The 20,096-nt window shown below is 36.2% G+C and overlaps 1 protein-coding gene across 8 annotated transcripts in view; it reads right to left on the bottom strand.

Annotated features, from left to right (window-relative positions):
• POLQ (DNA polymerase theta) overlaps positions 1 to 19,856 on the bottom strand; it is a 120,254-nt gene extending 100,398 nt beyond the window's left edge. For 5 of the 8 annotated variants that reach the window (XR_009008219.1, XR_009008220.1, XM_007181854.2 and 2 more), the window contains exons 1-6: positions 19,576 to 19,856; positions 18,923 to 19,102; positions 11,903 to 12,033; positions 10,305 to 10,461; positions 8,580 to 8,688; positions 1,335 to 1,554 (exon numbers count right to left, since the gene is read on the bottom strand). Coding sequence is in view for 6 of the 8 variants with exons in the window: in XM_007181854.2 (XP_007181916.2) it covers positions 1,335 to 1,554; positions 8,580 to 8,688; positions 10,305 to 10,461; positions 11,903 to 12,033; positions 18,923 to 19,102; positions 19,576 to 19,756 (978 nt within the window). In the remaining 2 variants the exon portion in view is untranslated. Of the gene's footprint in view, positions 1 to 1,334; positions 1,555 to 8,579; positions 8,689 to 10,304; positions 10,462 to 11,383; positions 11,526 to 11,902; positions 12,034 to 18,922; positions 19,103 to 19,575 lie in introns of those variants that run through there. The other 3 variants (XM_057545838.1, XM_057545839.1, XM_057545841.1) reach the window with 3 other exon arrangements.
• Between the last annotated feature and the right edge of the window lie 240 nt (positions 19,857 to 20,096).

The following is a 20,096-nucleotide window of genomic DNA, read 5'->3' as shown; positions in this document are numbered from 1 at the left end:
GGTAAACCCTACTGATGCCTGGGGGAGAAAGCATTCCAGATAAAGAGAACCTGAGGTGGGAGATTCTTGGCATATTATGGAATAGCAAAAAGGCTATGGAGGAAGTAAGAAGGAATATAGAAACTGAAGTCAGAGCACTAAGGGAGTGGGGCAGATCATGCAGGGGCTTGTAGGCTATTTTAAAGATGTTGGCTTTCATTCTAAATGAAACAGGGAACCATCACAAGTTTTTGAGCAGAATGTGATATTCATTTTAAATAGGTCACTAGCTCTTGATTTAAGCACAGACTGAAGAGGACAAAGTAGGAAGCAAAGAGATCAATTATGAGGCTATTTCAAAAATCCAGGTAAGAGTTGTAACATTTAAATGAGATGGAGGCATAGGCATGATAATAGAAGAAGATTAACAGGAGAGTAGATGAATGTGCTTACTTACATATTTGAGGTAACCAAGGCACAGTCAGGTGAAATTTGGGGTACAGATCGAAGCAACTAAATAAGATTCCATACCAGTCATACAGAAGCTACAAATGCATACCTATGAGGGTACTAAAACACATGAATTTAGTCCTATTCCTAGTCCTAAACTTACCCTTAACTTTTTCAGTACTCAGAGGCACTGCTCGGCATAAAAGCAGATCCCTCACTGCACAGATCATGAGTCAGTCCTTTAACCTCAGGACTGAAGAATCAGGCTTAGAAAAATACTGTGAACTAAACGTTTTCAAGTGTATTTAGGGGTGTGGGGAGGGGATATTTCTCAGGCCCTTTCTAGGTGCTAGGCAATATTTTTAAATCAAATTTCATTCTTACAATACTAAAGACAAGTATTATATCCCATTTTATAGATGAAGACACTACATTCAGAGAAGTTATGTGATTCGACTAATATCATAGCCATATCAAGTATCCCTATGAAGTATCAGAAGTAGGTCTTTCTGACTCCAAAAAATGATTTTTCCACTCTACTATATTATACCTACATCATTAAACAAAAGGTCAATTTTCCACATTAGTGTTTAGTGTAAACAAAGCCATAAGAAAATCTTTTTCCCAGTTAAAAAGAAAAATGTACAAAATTTTATACTTACACTTATAGGAAATGATAATATTTAAATTTAAGACACAGCTACATTTCCTCTCCCACCAACACCACCAATTCTTTAATATGAAACCAATTAGCTTAACATTAGGAATCCTTCTAATGCATATATAATGCATATTCAACTACTTTGCAACCCCCTACTTTACTTAACTCAAAAACTGTTAACTTGTGAGAAAATGCAATCAAACACAAAAGTACTGGTGGTAATTATATAAAAATAATGACTTACCTTTACTTGCAGCATGGGTTGAAATTCCCTCACAGGCTTCAATGAAGAGTCATAAATAGAATTTCCAATTTTTACTGATTCCAGCAGTGGTACAGGGCGAAAGTCAGTGTGGTAGAGTTCAGCATTCAACCAGGAAGCCACAAGCTCCAAATTTGGGAGAGTAGCACTCATGCCAACAATCTGCACGGCATTAGACAGAGGACTGGCTAAATATGCCTGGCTGTGAAAAACAAATGAAAATGATGCTAAAAGACACACAGTACTAATAACAAATAGTGCTAACAATATTCTTGGTCGTGTCCTTTGGTATATACGTGTATAAATTTCTTTAGGTATATACCTAGGAGTAAAATTGCTGGGTCTTATATTATCTTCAATTTTATTAGATAATGTCCAACTGTTTTCCAAAGAGACTGTACCAGAGTTACACCCCTGCAATCCATGTGTGTTTTTCCCAGTTTTGTTGAGATATAATTGACACACAGCACTGTATAAGTTTAAGGTGTACGGCATAATGATTTGACTTACATCATGAAAAGATTATCACAATAAGTTTTGGGAACATCCATTATCTCATATAGATACAACATTAAAAAAACAGAAAAATGTTTTTTCCTTGTGATGAGAACTCTTAGGATTTACTCTCAATGACTTTTATATAGAACATACAGCAATGTTAATTATATTTATCATGTTGTACATTACATCCCTAGTACTTAGTTATCTTATAACAGGAAGTTTGTTCCTTTGTCTACCTTCATTCAGCTCCTTCTCTCCCCAACTCTGCCTCTGGTAACCCACAAATCTGATCTCTTTTTCTACGAGTTTGTTCATTTTTGAAGTATAATTGACCTACAACACTGTTAGTTTCTGTTACACAACACAGTGATTCAATATTTCTATACATTTCAAAATGATCAGCATAAGTCTTGTTACAATATGTTGTCATACAAAGCTATTAGTTATTAACTATATTCCCCACATTGTACACTTCATATCCATGACTCATTTATTTTGCAACTGAAGTTTATACCTCAATCTTCCTCACCTATTTCTTTCCTCCCCACAACCCCCATCCTTCTAGCAACCATCTGTTCTGTATTTTTAGATTCCACATGTAAGTGAAATCATAAAGTATTTGTCTTTCTCTGTCTCTGTTATTTCACTTAGCATAATACCCTCTAAGTCCATCCATGTTGTTGCAAACAGGCAGGATTTCCTTCTTTCTTATGGTTGAATAATATTCCATTGTATATAAATACACCATGTTTTCTTTATCCATTCATCTATTGATGGGACTTTGGTTGCTTCCATATCTTAGCTATTGTAAATAATGCTGCATTAAACCTAGGGGTTCGTATATCTTTTTCAAATTAGTGTTTTTGTTTTACTTCAGATAAATACCCAGGGGTAGAATTGCTGGATCATATGGCAGTTCTACTTTTAATTTTTTGAGGAATTGCCATATTGTTTTCCACAGTGGCTGCAGCAATTTATATTCCCACCGAAAGTGCACAAGGGTTCTCTTTTCTCCACATCCTTGCCAACACTTGTTATTTGCTGTCTTTTTTGATAACAGCCATTCTGACAAGTGTGAGGTGATATCTCATTGTGGTTTTGATTTGTATTTCACTGATGATTAGTGACGTTGAGCATCTTTTCATATGCCTGTTGGCCATCTGTATGTCTTCTTTGGAAAAATGTCTATTCAGATCCTCTGCCCATTTCTTAATTGGATTTTTTTTTGATGTTGAGTTATATGAATTCTTCATATATTTTAGATATTAACCCATTACTGAATACATCATTTGCAAAGATCTTCTCCCATTCAGTATGCAGCCTTTTCATTTTGTTGAAAGTTTCCTTTGCTGTGCAGAAACCTTTTAGTTTGATATAGTCCCATTTGTTTATTTTTACTTTTGTTTCCCTTGCCTAAAGAGACATATCCTAAAAATATTACTAAGAGCAACATCAAAGAGCATACTACCTATACTTTCTTCTATAAGTTTTATGGTTTTAGGTCTTGATTTAAATCTTTAATCCACTTTGAATTTATTTTTGTGCATGCTGTGAGACAGTAGTCCAGTCTTACCAACACCATTTATTGAAAAGGCTGTCTTTTCACCATTGTTGTATATTCTTGCCTCCTTTGTCATAGATTAATTGCCCATAAAAGTGTGGGCTCATTTCTGGGCTTTCTAATCTGTTTCATTGATTTATGTGTCTGTTTTTATGCCAGTACCATACTGTTTTGATTACTGTAGCTTTGCAGTATAGTCTGAAGTCACAGCGTGTGATGTCTCCAGCTTTGTTATTCTTTCTCCAGACTGTTTTGGCTATTCAGGATCTTATGTGTTTCCATACAAATTTTAGAATTTTTCATTCTAGTTCTGTGAAAAATGCCATTGGTATTTTGGAATGGATTGCACTGAATGTGTAACTTGCCTTGTGTAGTATGGTCATTTTAACAATATTTATTCTTCCAATCCATGAACATAGTATAGCTTTCCATCTGTTTGTGTTGTCTTCAATTTCTTTCATCAGTGTCTTATAGTTTTCTGAGTACAGGTCTTCTACCCCCGTAGTTAGACTTATTCCTAGGATTTTTTTTTAAATTTTATATTGGAGTATAGTTGATTTACAATGTTGTTTTAGTTTCAGGTGTACAGCAAAGTGATTCGGTTATACATATACATTTATCTATTCTTTTTCAGATTCTTTTCCAGTATAAGTAACTACAGAGTATTGAGTAGAGTTCCCTGTGCTATACAGTACAGCCTTGTTAGTTACCTATTTTATATATGGTAGTATGTACAGGTTAATCCCAATCTCCTAATTTATCACTTCCCCCCACATTTCCCCTATGGTAACCATAAGTTTGATTTCAAGATCTGTGAGTCTGTTTCTGTTTTGTAAGTAAGTTCATTTATATCATTTTTATTAGATTCCACATATAAGTGATATCATATGATACCTGTCTTTCTGTGTCTGACTTACTTCACTCCTTATGACAATCTCTAGGTCCATCCATGTTGCTGCAAATGGCATTATTTTGTTCTCTTTTATGGCTGAGTAATATTCCATTGTATATATGTACCACATCGTCTTTATCCATTCCTCTGTTGATGGACATTTAGGTTGCTTCCATGTCCTGGCTATTGTAATTAGTGCTGCAGTGAACATTGGGGTGCATGTATCTTTTCAAATTATGGTTTTCTCCCGGTATATGGCCAGGGATTGCTGGGTCATATGATAGTTCTATTTTTAGTTTTTTAAGGAACCTCCATACTGTTCACATAGAGGCTGTACCAATATACATTCCCACCAACAGTGTAGGAGGGTTCCCTTTTCTCCACACCCTCTCCAGCATTTATAGTTTGTAGACTTTTTAATGATGGCGATTCTGTGTGAAGTGATACATCATTGTAGTTTTGATTTGCATTTCTCTAATAATTAGCGATGTTGAGCATCTTTTCATGTGTTTTTTGGCCATCTGTATTCTTCTTTGGAGAAATGTCTATTTAGATCTTCTGCTCATTTTTTATTGGGTTGTTTGTTTTTATGATATTGGGCTGCATGAGCTGTTTGTCTATTTTGAAGGTTAAACCCATGTCGGTCACTTTGTTTGCAAATATTTTCTCCTATTCTATGAGTTGTCTTTTCATTTTGTTTATGGTTTCCTTTGCTATGCAAAAGCTTTTAAGTTTAATTAGGTCCCACTTGTTAATTTTTGTTTTCATTTTAATTACTCTGGGAGGTGGATCCAAAAAGATCTTTCTGCAATTTATGTCAAAGACTGTTCTGCCTATGTTTTCCCCTAGGAAGTCTATAGCATCTGGTCTTACATTTAGGTCTTTAATCCATTTTGAGTTTATTTTTGTGTATGGTGTTACGGAGTATTCTAATTTCATTCTTTTACATGTAGCTGTCCAGTTTTCTCAGTGCCACTTATTAAAGAAACAGTCTTTTCTCCATTGTATACTCTTGCTGCCTTTGTCGTAGATTAATTGACCATAGGTGCATGGGTTTACTTCTGGGCTTTCTATACTGTTCCATTGATCTATAAGTCTGTCTTTGTGCCAGTACCATACTGTTTTGATTTCAGTATGGTACTGGAACAAAGCTTTATAGTATACTCTGAAGTCAGGGAGCCTGATTCCTCCAGCTCCATTTTTCTTTCTCAAGATTGCTTTGGCTATTCGGGGTCTTTTGTGTTTCCATACAAATTTTAAGATTTTTTGCTCTAGGTCTGCAAAAAATGCCATTGGTAATTTGATAGGGATTGCATTGGTCTTCTACCTCCTTAGTTAGACTTATTCCTAGGATTTTTATTCTTTTTGATACAATTATAAGTAGGATTGTTTTCTTAATTTTTCTGATAATTCATGTTAGTGTACAGAAATACAACAGATTTCTATATATTAATTTTGTATCCTACAACTTTACATAGTTCATTGATGAGTTCTAGTATTTTGGTGGTGTCTTTAGGATTTTCTGTGTATAGTTATCATGTCACCTGCAAACAGCGGCAGATTTACTTCTTCCTTTCCAATTTGGATTCCTTTTATTTTTTTTTTCTTGTCTGATTGCTGTGGCTAGGACTTCCTTACTGTTCCACATCTTTGTCACCACTTAGTATTGTCAATCTGTTAGGTATTTTGGACAGTGTGTGGTAATATCTCTTTGAAGAGGTAATTTACATTTCCTTGATTATTAATGAGATTAAGCACCATTTCATGTTTAGACACCATTTGGATACCCTCTTACAAATGTCTGTTCAAGTTCCTTACCCATTGATATATTAGATTGTATTTTTCCTCATTGACTTGTAGAATTTTTTTTAATGTTCAGGATAATGACTTTCCTCTTTCATTAATTTTTGTTCTTGTCTTTATTATTTTTCCTTCCACTCTCTGTGGCATTATTTTACTATTCTTTTTCTAAGTTCTAGAGATGAGTAAGTCATTAATTTTCCAGTCTCTCCTCCCTAATAATATACACACTGTATACCATCAATTTCCCTTTAAAAACAACTCTAGCTGCATTTCATAAGGAAATATTTTTATTATACTTTCATTCCAAACTATCTTCCTATTTCTACTGTGATTATTTTTTTCACCCCAAAAGGGGTCAAAATTATTTATTAATTTCTAAACATGTGGGCATCTTTTAGTTATGTTTTTCTTATACTTATTTCTCGCTTAATTCCACTGCTGTCAAAGAATATATTTTAAATGAGTTAAATCCTTTAAATATGTTGTTTTATGGCCTAGCATATGGTAGGGGTTTTTTTTTTGTAAATGTTTCATATGTAACTGAAAAGAATATATATACTGCTCTTATTTGGTAAATACTCTACATACATCCATTAGGTCAAATTTGCTAATTGTATTAGTCATATCTTCTATATCCCTACTAATTTGGGATATAGATGATTATCTGCATGTTTTCCCACATACTGCAAGAGATGTGTTAAACTCTCCCTAAACTGAAAGACAAGAGCTCTTAGATTGAAAGCAACTACTGAGTACCCAGCACAATGTTAGAAAATAGACCAACACCAAGACACATCAGTGAAATTTCACAATACTAAGGAAGAAAAGGATCTCTTAAAAACTCTCAGAAAAATTTTAAAATTTATATAGGGCTTCCCTGGTGGCCCAGTGGTTCAGAATCTGTCTGCCAATGCAGGGGACACAGGTTCGAGCCCTGGTCCAGGAAGATCCCACATGCCGGGGAACAACTAAGCCCGTGAGCCACAACTACTGAGCCTGCGCTCTAGAGCCCACGAGCCACAACTACTGAAGCCCGCGCACCTAGAGCCCATGCTCCCCAACAAGAGAAGCCACCGTAATGAGAAGCCTGCACACCGCAAGTAAGAGTAGCCCCCGCTCACCACAACTAGAGAAAGCCCGCGCACAGCAACAAAGACCCAATGCAGCCAAAAATAAATAAATAAATTTATAAAATTTATACAAAGGATGAAGGATCAGCATGGTACTGGATTTCTCAATAGTAATGAGAAAAATGAAGTACTATCTTAAAAACTCTAAAAGTATTTAAAATCTTGACTTTTGTACCTGGAAAATCTATGAAACAATTGTAAGGCATTTTCAGACATGCTAATTTTTGCAAAATTTATACCCATAATAGCCTGTACACTGAAATAAAGTGGAACTTCCTAGAAGATATCCCCACTAAAATGAGAAAGTGAATCAAGAGAAATACATATGATCACGAAAAAAGAGGGCTCTGACTCAAGCAAACAGCAATGGGAATGAATGATAATGATAAAAAGAGATCTCAAGATAACTGTTGTACAGCACATATATAGATTAACCAACTGTCTAAATTGGAACAACGCAGGAGGCTTTAGGAGAAACTTCTTCAAGAAAACAAATTGGGCAGAATAACAAATGTATTGGAACATATTGGGTGGAGATTTATATAAGTGGGGAAGAGGCTGGAGATAAATCAATGATAAGTTCATAGAAAACCAACTCATCAAACAAAAGACATTTATTAATTTCAGAGAAAACAAAAAGTTATTTAGAAAGTAAAAATAATCATAATATACCACATGGCTCAGTTGACAACGACACTTATATAGTCATAATAGAGTAATATTGAATACTGAACTAAGCAAAACTAGAACATAAGTATATTTGGAGAATGGGAATATAATGAGAGGATAAAGAGAGACTAAGGGGCTAGAGGAGGAGATCAGGCAGAGTGAGTAAAGAATATAAAAAAGAGCTAGAGCTTCATCTTCCATAGTAAAAAGTGTATAATGTATAAAATGTACAAATGTATAATGTGTAAACCTAAAAACTCAAGTAGCTATATTTAGAGATATCCCTGTAAATAGAATTTTTAAAAAGCTGTAAGAGTTTAAAATAGTTACCTCTGGAAAGTAGGGGATAAAGAAATGCTATTTTTCATAATTAGCCTTGACTACTTAAAAAGGATGTGTGTACAGATAACAAATACAAAAACTGGATTTTAAAAATTCTATCATAAAAGTGGTGAGCAGTCAGAAATTTAAGAATGTTTTCAAAATAATCTAAAATCACTCTTAGTCTTAAGTACTTCTTTTGGAACAAAAATGAAATGCTGTACATGAGTTTGTTCTAAATAAGTACTACCCTCCTCTGATGTATTTAACTTCTAGTTATTATGCACTTTTGCAAACACATTCTCAACATTCTTTGGAATCTCAGGAACTTAGTTATTTCAGGTACTTACCAAGATGCTGATTTCTTAGTAATATAGGAAATCTTGGTCAGCAGAAGTTCCAGCAGATACCCTCGGGGAGAGTCTCCCAGCATATGCAATTCATCCACAACCACCATTCCTAAAGAGATTTTCCAGATACTAGTTTTTACAGAATTTCACAATTCCAAGAATTTTAAAAGACTCAATATCTTGTATCTTGTACCATAAATAGCTGTCATTATAATACACTGCAGGTAATACAAATTTCTAACCATAAAACAAAAATCAGATTCCACATAGAAGACAATTCTTTTCCAAAATATTTCAAGTATAATAAGTGGTCTTACCACAATGTATTCTGGATCTAAAAATCAATGATTAGCTAACTCAGGTCTAACTCAAGGAAAACTTCGTCGTGTTACTCAGACAATTCTTAATTGGCAACCTTGTAGAAATACATGTACAATGAAAATCAAGGACATCCACGACAATTATTCAGTGGGTTGACTTTTCTATGGGGAAAACAGCCAGGGCAACCATACTGATGTTAGCAAGTGCTTAGAAAAACAGAATCAGATCAAGAAGAAATAAATGACTTTAAGGGGATGTTTTTGTTTGATTATGGTAGACTAGTGACTCACCCTACTATAAAACATAAATATGATCATAATTCCCTCCTCCCCTACTTGGAGAATCAAACCAGTCTATGCACTTGGAATAATGCTCAAGAAGTACTGAAATTAGTATCAACGAATGCCTCCTTTAAACATTTTCATAACATCATAGTTTGCATGGGCACTGGTGTCTCCCCCACAAATCCCCCTACAAAAATAAAGACCTTTCAGACTATTTCCTAATGACACATGATGATCCTTTTCCTCATCAATTACCTATTTCCAAATCATATTGTATGATGACTTATTTCAGCATTCATTCATCCACCCAAAAAATATTTATTCTACCTAGTGTGCCAGGCACTGTGCTAGGTATAGTAGATATAACACTTAATCTGATACAACACAATCTGACAATTCTGATACAAATTGATGAATGTGATTTCTCTCTCCAAGCTTTATAGAGCGGAGCCTGTGTCTCATTAATCTTTGATTCTACTCCCCACCCCTAGCCTACCCTAACTTTACCATTTAAGTTCACCAGGAAAACAATGAGTAGCTAACTGATATTCTTGCAGCTTCTATTGCTGCTATAACCATTCTCTTCCTGTTGCTACCTCTACATAGTGGGCTTTCCCAAGTGGTTGGAAAAGAAAAAAAAAAAAAAGGATTAAGGTAGAAAAGTTCCAAGCTCAAATACAGTGCCAGTTTCTATAGCTCCCTACCATTTGCCTGCTAAATGGTAGCCTCTGGGTCCAGGCCTAATCTAGATACCACAGTACCAGAATATGATAATGAATACATATATACACTAATTGCAGAGATGGCAGATGCCTCCTTCTATTCCTGGTAAACTTTAGATAGGAAAGAAGCAATGAGAAATGACTTGAGGGTTCAAGGATACCCTCTATGCTTTGTAAAGTGCAAAAATACAAGGAAGTAGAGTCAATAACATCAGTAGGATGCAAAACTTTTTTTTTTTTTTACAGAGTTCCTAACATTACAGATGCCAATTCTCACCTCCAGAAGTAGATGACAGACAATAGAATAAAACATAAGACATACAGAAATCACAACAGCTTCACTCCATTCTATCAAAAATAGCAAGAGAAAGTATATACTTATTTCCTTATTTGCTTACCTAATATATCCATCTTATTCTCCTCTATGAGGCGATTGATCAGACCATTGGCTCTCTCAATTGTGCAGACAGCAATATCCAAAGAAGAGAAATGCCCTGTTGGAGAGGTACTGCCCATATAACCATCTACTTTTATTCCTACTTCCTGAAACAGACTCTAAATTGAGTAAAAAGGAAAAATACAGGGGAAAATATTTGAAATTCATGAATCTTAAATTGGTTCTGTCCCAAAACATAGACATTAAGTATTCAAATACATTTATCAGATTACTGTTACTTATTCCTGGTCAGGGCACACTGGTTCTTTTTAGAATCATATACTAAAAATAAGAAGTTCAGAACTGACAAAACTCAGTACAGAGATTTTCTATTAAGACAGAGTCAAATAAAATGGCATACTTAATCAAATAAGTTCTAAGAGCTCTTTATAGAAATTAAAATTAAAGAAAAACTACCTTAAGCATTAACATTTTTAATCTAATAAACAAGCAAGAAACTCACTCTTTCTTTAACCCTAATGTAATATTTTCAGAAACAAATTTATACTTCATGAGGAAAATATTCTCATTATTCCACTAAAGATTAGTTTTTTATATAATGGAAGAAAAGGTTTCAAAAGTCAAATGCAATGGGACTTTGATGTTAATTTTTTTTAGTTTAACTTTTAACTAACATACCTTCTCAATAAAAAGGATCATTATTTTGTTACTTTGGTCTAAGTTGAAAGGATGTTACCATGTAGAACCATCTTTGTTGGCTATTTGACCTCTGAAATAACTGTTAAAAAAGATTTATAGAACCACTGAATTTTAGAGCTGTTCATTCAATAAAATGTTTCTGAGTGTTTACTAAGTTAACCCATAGTTAACCCCATAGTTTCATTTTACCAGTGAAAAAACTGAGGCCCAGCAGATTATGTATATGGCCTGAAGACACAGGTAGTGGCAAAACTGGGAAGAGAACTCAGATTTTTTGTATTACCACTGCAATAATCTTGGCATTCCAAAATCACATTTTTTCACTGCAGAAATCAGAATAAATTTATTCTATTTAATGAAATATTGTATTTGTAAAAATACCTTAAAGACCAGTGAGCATCACACAAATGTATACTGTTGTCATTCATTTTTGCAGGAGAACAGAAGAAGAAAACACAGGTCTGGAGCTTTACATAAGCACCAATGGATCTTGTTCTTCATCCTCTAACGTTCCCAAATGGCCCTGCATTAGGATGGGATATGCTTCCTCAAACACACTTCCTTTCCATGCTTCAGTATAGTCCTACTATTCACTTAAGAGGTTGATTCTTAATTTGCACTTCTATATGCTAATTAAAGTACTCTGCCTATTTCCTAAGGAAAAGTTTATAAATTTTTACACAATTTTCACCAATTGCTCTTTGATTTAATGGCCCTTTCTCCTTTATGCAGTAATTTAAAAGTTTCCCCTCATAAATGGTCAACTTTTAAAGCTACAATGGGATGTAATAAAAGAAATTTTATTTTCCAATTGCTTTTATAATTCTATTTCAAATGAGTAAAGCCGAAGCTGCCAATAATAGGCCTTTCACAATTTCAAACTTAGTAAAAGAACATTACCTGGAAATAGTATTTCTTCTCTTTAGCCACAGAGACAAAGGGCAGGATAAATAGAGCTTTCTTCTGCGTTTCCAAGACCCGCTTCAAAATAAGTAGTTCAGCAACAAGAGTCTTCCCAGCACTTGTAGGAGCTAAAACAAGTTATTCGGTAAGATTATCACAAAAAGAAGTAATATTTGATACACTGCATTAATAAGTGTTTTAAATCATATCCAGTAACTAAATAGCCCAAGGCTAAACTATCATTAAGGCCCCAGCTAGCATTTGAAACCTTTATACCCTGAAATGCCCCTGACTTTAAACCAGGTTTCTAAATACTCTCACAGTGAAAATAGAGACAAATAAATCTTTACATCAAATAAATGATGAATATTACTGAGTACCTAGCTTATACCTAAAGATCCTTTCCTTTAAGTACTGAATAGTTAAAAGCCCTGCTTTGGGGAAGTAGATAAAAAGCTTTAATACATTGTGATAGGAGCTATGATAGAAGTTGAGGGAGAAGAGCTGTAAGGAAGTTTATGGAAACAGAACTTATGAGAGCAAAGAAGGCAAGAAGAAAGGAATGCCAAGCAGAAAAAAACAGCATGTGTAAAGGTCTAGAGGAAAGCGTGGTATGTTCAGATGATAGTAAGTAATTTAGTAAGTCTGAAGTATAAAGTACAAGTAGGGGAGTGAAAAAAGAGATATGGAGTCAGCTCTACCCACCACCAGAGCCTCCCATCAAGCCTCTTAGATAGCCTCAACCACCAGAGGGCAGACAGCAGAGGCAAGAAAAACTACAATCCTGCAGCCTGTGGACCAAAAACCACAGTTACAGAAAGATAGAGAAGATGAAAAGGCAGAGGGCTATGTACCAGATGAAGGAACAAGAAAAAACCCCAGAAAAACAACTAAATGAAGTAGAGATAGGCAACCTTCCAGAAAAAGAATTCAGAATAACGATAGTGAAGATGATCCAGGACCTCGGAATAAGAATGGAGGCAAAGATTGAGAAGATGCAAGAAATGATTAGCAAAGACCTAGAAGAATTAAAGAACAAACAAACAGAGATGACCAATACAATAACTGAAATGAAAACTACACTAGAAGGAATCAATAGCAGAATAACTGAGGCAGAAGAACGGATAAGTGACCTGGAAGACAGAATGGTGGAATTCACTGCTGCAGAACAGACTAAAGAAAAAAGAATAAAAAGAAATGAAGACAGCCTAAGAGACCTCTGGGACAACATTAAACGCAACAACATTCGCATTATAGGGGTCCCAGAAGGAGAAGAGAGAGAGAAAGGACCAGAGAAAATATTTGAAGAGATTATAGTCGAAAACTTCCCTAACATGGGAAAGGAAATAGCCACCCAAGTCCAGGAAGCGCAGAGAGTCCCATACAGAATAAACCCAAGGAGAAACACGCCGAGACACATAGTAATCAAAGTGGCAAAAATTAAAGACAAAGAAAAATTATTGAAAGCAGCAAGGGAAAAACGACAAATAACATACAAGGGAACTCCCATAAGGTTAACAGCTGATTTCTCAGCAGAAACTCTGCAAGCCAGAAGGGAGTGGCATGATATACTTAAAGTGATGAAAGGGAAGAACCTACAACCAAGATTACTCTACCCGGCAAGGATCTCATTTAGATTTGATGGAGAAATCAAAAGCTTTACAGACAAGCAAAAGCTAAGAGACTTCAGCACCACCAAACCAGCTCTACAACAAATGCTGAAGGAACTTCTCTAAGTGGGAAACACAAGAGAAGAAAAGGACCTACAAAAACAAATCCAAAACAATTAAGAAAATGGTCATAGGAACATACATATTGATAATTACCTTAAACGTGAATGGATTAAATGCCCCAACCAAAAGACACAGACTGGCTGAATGGATACAAAAACAAGACCCATATATATGTTGTCTACAAGAGACCCACTTTAGACCTAGGGACACATACAGACTGAAAGTGAGGGGATGGAAAAAGATATTCCATGCAAATGGAAATCAAAAGAAAGCTGGAGTAGCAATACTCATATCAGATAAAATAGACTTTAAAATAAAGAATGTTACAAGAGACAAGGAAGGACACTACATAATGACCCAGGGATCAATCCAAGAAGAAGATATAACAATTATAAATATATATGCACCCAACATAGGAGCACCTCAATACATAAGGCAACTGCTAGCAGCTATAAAAGAGGAAATCGACAATAACACAATAATAGTGGGGGACTTTAACACCTCACTTACACCAATGGACAGATCATCCAAAATGAAAATAAATAAGGAAACAGAAGCTTTAAATGACACAATAGACCACATAGATTTAATTGATATATATAGGACATTCCATCCAAAAACAGCAGATTACACGTTCTTCTCAAGTGCGCACGGAACATTCTCCAGGATAGATCACATCTTGGGTCACAAATCAAGCCTCAGTAAATTTAAGAAAATTGAAATCATATCAAGCATCTTTTCTGACCACAACGCTATGAGATTAGAAATGAATTACAGGGCAAAAAACGTAAAAAACACAAACACATGGAGGCTAAACAATACGTTACTAAATAACCAAGAGATCACTGAAGAAATCAAAGAGGAAATCAAAAAATACCTACAAACAAATGACAATGAAAACACGACGACCCAAAACCTATGGGATGCAGCAAAAGCAGTTCTAAGAGGGAAGTTTATAGCTATACAAGCCTACGTAAAGAAACAAGAAAAATCTCAAGTAAACAATCTAACCTTACACCTAAAGAAACTAGAGAAAGAAGAACAAACAAAACCCAAAGTTAGCAGAAGGAAAGAAATCATAAAGATCAGAGCAGAAATAAATGAAATAGAAACAAAGAAAACAATAGCAAAGATCAATAAAACTAAAAGTTGGTTCTTTGAGAAGATAAACAAAATTGATAAGCCATTAGCCAGACTCATCAAGAAAGAGGGAGAGGACTCAAATCAATAAAATCAGAAATGAAAAAGGAGAAGTTACAACAGACACCGCAGAAATACAAAGCATCCTAAGAGACTACTACAAGCAACTTTATGCCAATAAAATGGACAACCTGGAAGAAATGGACAAATTCTTAGAAAGGGATAACCTTCCAAGACTGAACCAGGAAGAAACAGAAAATATGAACAGACCAATCACAAGTAATGAAATTGAAACTGTGATTAAAAATCTTCCAACAAACAAAAGTCCAGGACCAGATGGCTTCACAGGTGAATTCTATCAAACATTTAGAGAAGAGCTAACACCCATCCTTCTCAAACTCTTCCAAAAAATTGCAGAGGACGGAACACTCCCAAACTCATTCTATGAGGCCACCATCACCCTGATACCAAAACCAGACAAAGACACTACAAAAAAAGAAAATTACAGACCAATATCACTGATGAATATGGACGCAAAAATCCTCAACAAAATACTAGCAAACAGAATCCAACAACACATTAAAAGGATCATACAACACGATCAAGTGGGATTTATCCCAGGGATGCAAGGATTCTTCAATATATGCAAATCAATCAATGTGATACACCATATTAACAAATTGAAGAATAAAAACCATATGATCATCTCAATAGATGCAGAAAAAGCCTTTGACAAAATTCAACACCCATTTATGATAAAAACTCTCCAGAAAGTGGGCATAGAGGGAACCTACCTCAACATAATAAAGGCCATAGATGACAAACCCACAGCAAACATCATTCTCAATGGTGAAAAACTGAAAGCATTTCCGCTAAGATCAGGAACGAGACAAGGATGTCCACTCTCACCACTATTATTCAACATAGTTCTGGAAGTCCTAGCCACGGCAATCAGAGAAGAAAAAGAAATAAAAGGAATACAAATTGGAAAAGAAGAAGTAAAACTGTCACTGTTTGCGGATGACATGATACTATACATAGAGAATCCTAAAACTGCCACCAGAAAACTGCTAGAGCTAATTAATGAATATGGTAAAGTTGCAGGATACAAAATTAATGCACAGAAATCTCTTGCATTCCTATACACTAATGATGAAAAATCTGAAAGAGAAATTATGGAAACACTCCCATTTACCATTGCAACAAAAAGAATAAAATACCTAGGAATAAACCTACCTAGGGAGACAAAAGACCTGTATGCAGAAAACTATAAGACACTGATGACAGAAATTAAAGATTATACCAACAGATGGATAGATATACCATGTTCTTGGATTGGAAGAATCAACATTGTGAAAATGACTATACTACCCAAAGCAATCTACAGATTCAATGCAATCCCTATCAAATTACCAATGGCATTTTTTACGGAGCTAGAACAAATCATCTTAAAATTTGTATGGAGACACAAAAGACCCCGAATAGCCAAAGCAGTCTTGAGGCAAAAAAATGGAGCTGGAGGAATCAGACTCCCTGACTTCAGACTATACTACAAAGCTACAGTAATCAAGACAATATGGTACTGGCACAAAAACAGAAACATAGATCAATGGAACAAGACAGAAAGCCCAGAGATTAACCCACGCACCTATGGTCAACTAATCTATGACAAAGGAGGCAAAGATATACAATGGAGAAAAGACAGTCTCTTCAATAAGTGGTGCTGGGAAAACTGGACAGCTACATGTAAAAGAATGAAATTAGAATACTCCCTAACACCATACACAAAAATAAACTCAAAATGGATTAGAGACCTAAATATAAGACTGGACACTATAAAACTCTTAGAGGAAAACATAGGAAGAACACTCTTTGACATAAATCACAGCAAGATCTTTTTTGATCCACCTCCTAGAGTAATGGAAATAAAAACAAAAATAAACAAGTGGGACCTAATGAAACTTCAAAGCTTTTGCACAGCAAAGGAAACCATAAACAAGACGAAAAGACAACCCTCAGAATGGGAGAAAATATTTGCAAATGAATCAACGGACAAAGGATTAATCTCCAAAATATTTAAACAGCTCATTCAGCTCAATATTAAAGAAACAAACACCCCAATCCAAAAATGGGCAGAAGACCTAAATAGACATTTCTCCAAAGAAGACATACAGACGGCCACGAAGCACATGAAAAGATGCTCAACATCACTAATTATTAGAGAAATGCAAATCAAAACTACAATGAGGTATCACCTCACTCCTGTTAGAATGGGCATCATCAGAAAATCTACAAGCAACAAATGCTGGAAAGGGTGTGGAGAAAAGGGAAACCTCTTGCACTGTTGGTGGGAATGTAAATTGATACAGCCACTATGGAGAACAATATGGAGGTTCCTTAAAAAACTAAAAATAGAATTACCATATGACCCAGCAATCCCACTACTGGGCATATACCCAGAGAAAACCGTAATTCAAAAAGACACATGCACCCGAATGTTCATTGCAGCACTATTTACAATAGCCAGGTCATGGAAGCAACCTACATGCCCATCAACAGATGAATGGATAAAGAAGTTGTGGTACATATATACAATGGAATATTACTCAGCCATAAAAAGGAACGAAATTGAATCATTTGTTGAGACGTGGATGGATCTAGAGACTGTCATACAGAGTGAAGTAAGTCAGAAAGAGAAAAACAAATATCGTATATTAATGCATGTATGTGGAACCTAGAAAAATGGTACAGATGAGCCAGGTTGCAGGGCAGAATTTGAGACGCAGATGTAGAGAATGGACATATGGACACCAAGGGGGGAAAACTGCGGTGGGGTGGGGATGGTGGTGTACTGAATTGGGCGATTGGGATTGACATGTATACACTGATGTGTATAAAATTGATGCCTAATAAGAACCTGCAGTATAAAAAAACAAACAAAACAACTAATACTAAAAAAAAAAAAGAAAAAAAAGAAAAAAGAGATATGAAAGTGCCACATGGAGAAGACTTTTATAATCCTACCACGTAAGGAATTTATCCTGAAAGCAATGCAGAGTGACTAGTGAGTTTTATGAAAAGGAATGACAAAATCATATTTGTACTTTATAGAGATCACTTTGGCTGCAGGAGCAAAGCAAGAGCAGAAAGAAAAGATTAACTAGTTAGAGAACTATTGCATAATCTAGAAGATGATAGTAAACTAGGTAATGGACCTAAGAACAGAGAGTAGTAGCCAGAATCAAGACATTTGAGGTAATAGATACTACACTTGGTGATTAATTAATGCAAGTTGGTGAGCAGAGTTATGAATGACACCCAAGTTCTTGTTTAAGCAACTGAAACAGTCAGGCCATTCTACCACTGCCACCAACTGCCACTAGTTAGCATTAACTGAGTATTTCTTACATGCCAAAAACTTTTCTAAGCCCACACCCTGGCACTCATGCTCTCTGTGCGCGCACGCGCTCACTCCCTTCCTCCCTCCGCTTCTCTCTCTCAACTAATTTGCAAGGTTACACAGTCAGTAAACACCCTGAACTTATATCTATTGACAGTTAACTCTCTAATTATTTTTGGCAGCCATAATGAAAATCTGGATGACTCACAATTTCAGAGAAAACTGATACAAAGGACGTACATCTTACCAAGTGATTAGATTCTAAAGTCAGTATACTAAGCACAGATGGTTAAAAATTATGTAAGTCAAAGTTGCTCTTGAAAGCCCATATAAACCTTTCATAAAGTATATTACATAGGGTTTTGTATATACAATCCTGTATAAGCAGGTCAACTTATAAACATATAACGTAAAATGTTCACACACTGAAAAGCAACTGAGATCAACTGTGGGAAGAGCACATTTACATCTCATACTGCACACTCACTCTGGGACATATGTTTTTTGAGAGGAATGGTAGGCAGATAATTCTGTTTAAATTGTTGGGTTTTTGCCTTCCCCCACCCTACCATCTAATGGAATTTTCATAATTTAAGTATGAATATGAAACTCTGCTTTTCAAATATTTTAAGACTTTCTCTAGTTATAAAGCACTTTCTCACCCTACCTTACCTCAATAGAGTGTCCTTTACATTAATAAGTCTTAAAAATAGTAGAGAAATTAACTTGCACAAATTTGAATACCTGAATAGACTAAATTCTTTCCTTCCAGGACTTGTCCAAGCAAAAGGCACTCTGCTTGCCATTCAAACATCTTTTTTACACCAAAACTGTGATATTTCTCCAGAACCGCTGTAGGAAGCCCCCAATTTGCCAATAGCAGCTTGTCTACTTTATCGTCAGGAAACGTCTGCTTGCATTCCCCTTTTAGGAAAAAAAAGAAAAAAAGGCAATAGTTGAATTTAGTTCTAACATAAGACTTCAGTAATTAGCCTTCCACTGTGTTTTGGGATTCCTATGTGTTGTAAAGAGGCTACTTAAAGTACATCCTGACAATATAAGGATCTGTAAGGAGCACTGCACACTATTAGGAGTGAATTCCCTACAGGTGATGAGATTTGGCCAACTAGCAAGTTGTTTCTGTAAATAAAGGTCGAAAAGACCCAGAAACCACTTGAAGATTACTACCAGACAGTCGCTGAATATGGACTGAAAGCTCTTCCACGTCAATAGAAAGTGACGTGCCGCACCAGGTCCTAGTCACAAACTGAGAAAGGGGAGTAGAAGCCTAGCAGGCCGTGCAAACGCGCGAGCTCCGCGCGGTGAGGACACCTCCCGACGAGGGGCCCGGGTGAGCTGCCCACCTCGCCCGCTGCCCACGGAGTGCCTGGGAGTACCTGCAGCTCTGGCCGGCGGGCGGCCGCGGTCCTTCAGGCTGCGTCTCAGGCCCGGGGGCGGGCTCAGCACCGGCCGCGAGAGGAGCAGGGGGCTGTCACTGCTGTCACCGCCGCTTCCCGAAAAGGAGTCTGAGCCTGATGCTGAACGTCGTCGTTTCCCACTCCAGCGCGTCAGATTCATCGCGAAATATTCTCGGCCATTCAAGGAAAGGCACAGTCCCAGCGTCCTCCCGCTCGGAAGAAACAGAGGCTGGCGACAGATGCGGCCGCCATCTTCCCGCCACGGCTTTCAAACTCAAGCCTCCCAGCCCGCCCCGGAACCATAGAGTTCTCAGTGACGAGAGTAACCTGAGGACCATAGAATCGTGGGGAAGGAGCGGCTCTCGCTGGTGTTCTAGGCCTCCGGCCGCTCACCTTGGTTGTCGGATAGTGAAAGAGAACCAGAGTTGGACCTAGATTAAACGAGGGGAAAACCAAACTCAGTATATATAATCTCCAATTATAATCATACTGGCTTAAAG

This window comes from Balaenoptera acutorostrata, chromosome 4, assembly GCF_949987535.1.
Source record: "Balaenoptera acutorostrata chromosome 4, mBalAcu1.1, whole genome shotgun sequence".
Taxonomy (NCBI): domain Eukaryota; kingdom Metazoa; phylum Chordata; class Mammalia; order Artiodactyla; family Balaenopteridae; genus Balaenoptera; species Balaenoptera acutorostrata.
The sequence above is the reverse complement of the archived record's forward strand: the minus strand, read 5'-3'. Positions and strand labels throughout refer to the sequence as shown.